General features: G+C 48.1%; 1 protein-coding gene across 6 annotated transcripts in view; it reads left to right on the top strand.

Annotated features, from left to right (window-relative positions):
- The window catches only part of LOC106532490 (atrial natriuretic peptide receptor 1), a 33,548-nt gene extending 31,044 nt beyond the window's left edge, over positions 1–2,504 (top strand). For 3 of the 6 annotated variants that reach the window (XM_014028549.1, XM_014028552.1, XM_014028548.1), the window contains 5 exons: positions 54–177; positions 1,154–1,222; positions 1,384–1,558; positions 1,660–1,758; positions 2,123–2,504. In XM_014028549.1, coding sequence (XP_013884003.1) covers positions 54–177; positions 1,154–1,222; positions 1,384–1,558; positions 1,660–1,758; positions 2,123–2,268 — 613 coding nt within the window. In that variant the 3' untranslated portion in view covers positions 2,269–2,504. Of the gene's footprint in view, positions 1–53; positions 178–1,153; positions 1,238–1,383; positions 1,581–1,659; positions 1,759–2,122 lie in introns of those variants that run through there. The other 3 variants (XM_014028550.1, XR_001312079.1, XM_014028551.1) reach the window with 3 other exon arrangements.
- The last annotated feature ends 236 nt before the right edge of the window (positions 2,505–2,740 follow it).

Below are 2,740 nucleotides of genomic sequence, written 5' to 3'. Positions count from 1 at the left end.
ACCAGATACTACATAATTAGTACTCATGTCCTGTCCTGTGTTTGTTGGTGCAGTTCGGTGGCAGAGCAGCTGAAACAAGGAGAGATGGTTCAGGCTGAAGCTTTTGACTCGGTCACCATCTACTTCAGCGACATTGTTGGATTCACAGCTCTGTCTGCAGAAAGCACCCCCATGGAGGTCAACACTACTGCTTAACTTTATTATCCCAGCTTAGCTTAGCACACAGACAGGAAGCAGAGGAAACTGTTAGCTTAGCACACAGACAGGAAGCAGAGGAAACTGTTAGCTTAGCACACAGACAGGAAGCAGAGACTGTTAGCCTAGCTTAGCACAAAAACAGGAAGCAGAGGAAACTGTTAGCCTAGCTTAGCACAAAGACAGGAAGCAGAAACTGTTAGCCTAGCTTAGCACAAAAACAGGAAGCAGAGGGAAACTGTTAGCCTAGCTTAGCACAAAAACAGGAAGCAGAGGGAAACTGTTAGCCTAGCTTAACACAAAGACAGGAAGCAGAGGGAAACTGTTAGCCTAGCTTAGCACAGAGACGGGAAGCAGAGGAAACTGTTAGCTTAGCACAGACAGAAAGCAGAGGAAACTGTTAGCTTAGCTTAGCACAGAGAGGAAGCAGAGGAAACTGTTAGCTTAGCACAGACAAAAAGCAGAGGAAACTGTTAGCTTAGCACAGACAGAAAGCAGAGGAAACTGTTAGCCTAGCTTAGCACAGACAGAAAGCAGAGGAAACTGTTAGCTTAGCTTAGCACAGAGAGGAAGCAGAGGAAACTGTTAGCTTAGCACAGACAGAAAGCAGAGGAAACTGTTAGCCTAGCTTAGCACAGACAGAAAGCAGAGGAAACTGTTAGCCTAGCTTAGCACAGAGACAGGAATCAGAGGAAACTGTTAGCCTAGCTTAGCACAGAAACAGGAAGCAGAGGAAACTGTTAGCCTAGCTTAGCACAGACAGAAAGCAGAGGAAACTGTTAGCTTAGCTTAGCACAGAGAGGAAGCAGAGGAAACTGTTAGCTTAGCACAGAAACAGGAAGCAGAGGAAACTGTTAGCCTATCTCAGCGTTGAAGAAAGTTAACTGAAGAAGTCTTTTTGACGTTCAGATTTGGTTGTAAAGAATAAATGAACTCAGGGAATGTGTTGTTTCTACAGGTGGTGACTCTGCTCAATGACCTGTACACTTGTTTTGATGCCATTATTGATAACTTTGACGTTTATAAGGTAAGAAGTCAGGAGAACCTGCTGGTTTGAAATGACAGTCAGGACTAATGCAGCTGATGTCTGGAGATCAAATCCTTTTAGACTCAGAGTTCAGGTAAAAACCTGAACCAATCAGAGCAGAGGTTCTGTCACCAGCTGCTGTGGTCCTGTGGCGCCCCCAGGTGGAGACTATCGGCGATGCCTACATGGTGGTGTCGGGGCTGCCGGTGAGGAACGGGAAGCTGCACGGCAGAGAGATCGCCCGCATGGCGCTCGCCCTGCTGGGGGCCGTCCGCACCTTCAAGATCCGACACCGACCTGAACATCAGCTGAAGCTGAGGATCGGGATCCACAGCGGTGAGGAGACCCACACCTGTGGGTCAGTCCTGTGCCTGCAGAGCCTCAACTGTACCTGTACCTGTACCTGTACCTGTACCTGTACCTGTGTGTGTGTGCAGGTCCGGTGTGTGCCGGGGTTGTGGGCCTGAAGATGCCTCGGTACTGTCTGTTTGGTGACACGGTCAACACGTCGTCTCGTATGGAGTCCACCGGAGAAGGTGATTCCTCTGCTGCTCAGGACCCTGACACCTGATGATGTCATCAGACATGGTCAGGTGTGGGGGCTGCAGGGCCACAAACAGACGTTAGTCAGGAGGTTCAGTTCTGAACTGACATGTCCCAAAACCACTGGATCGTCTGTAACCTGGAGTTCTTCCAGTGTTTCTGTGTAAAACATCAGAACATCTGGTCCGACTGCAGGTCCAGTTTCCTTTAAATATTCAGGTTCATTAGAACAACGGATCAGAACCTGTTTCAGTGATTCTGACTTCAGTTTCACACATTACACTCATGATCACCACAGATGAACTCATCAGCAGCGCTGGTTTCAATGACCTGTTCAGACCTTTGTTCTGTGTGCAGAGCTGAAGATCCACGTGTCGGCAGCGACCCGGGACGTCCTGATGGACTTTAACTGCTTCCAGCTGGAGCTGAGAGGAAGCATGGACATCAAAGGCAAAGGAAGAATGATCACCTATTGGCTGCTGGGAGAGAGCAACAGCCAATGAGGACGCAGTGCAGAGAGGAAGATGAAGGAGGGAGGACACAGTTCAGGCTCTGGTCCTCATGAGTGCACATTTGTCTGCTGCATCCGTCACTGCCCCGCACCGAGGACTGGCCCAACATGAAGGCTCCTCACGGCCGACAAACTCTGGAAATCCCAGGATGCATCTGTCCAACAGCATTTGAAGAGATTTAAACTGATTTATCTTTAACGTTTTGATTAAAACCATATAAAACAAAATACAGTTTATTATTGAATTGAGCTGACACCATTAACCAATGAGCACATGAGTCACTGCTTCATAACGTTACCTGTTGAATAGAACACCTGCACAACGTGATGATGACTGGAGACCAGACCCCACTGGTGTTTCCAGAACCTGCTGGTGTTTCCAGAACCTGGTGTTGTTTCCAGAACCTGGTGTTGTTTTCAACAAACGTAATAATTTAACCTGGTCTCAGACCTCTGGTTTGATC

Source organism: Austrofundulus limnaeus, unplaced genomic scaffold (assembly GCF_001266775.1).
Source record: "Austrofundulus limnaeus strain Quisiro unplaced genomic scaffold, Austrofundulus_limnaeus-1.0 Scaffold778, whole genome shotgun sequence".
Lineage (NCBI taxonomy): Eukaryota > Metazoa > Chordata > Actinopteri > Cyprinodontiformes > Rivulidae > Austrofundulus > Austrofundulus limnaeus.
Note: the sequence above shows the minus strand (reverse complement) of the source record. Positions and strands in the feature narration are given on the sequence as shown.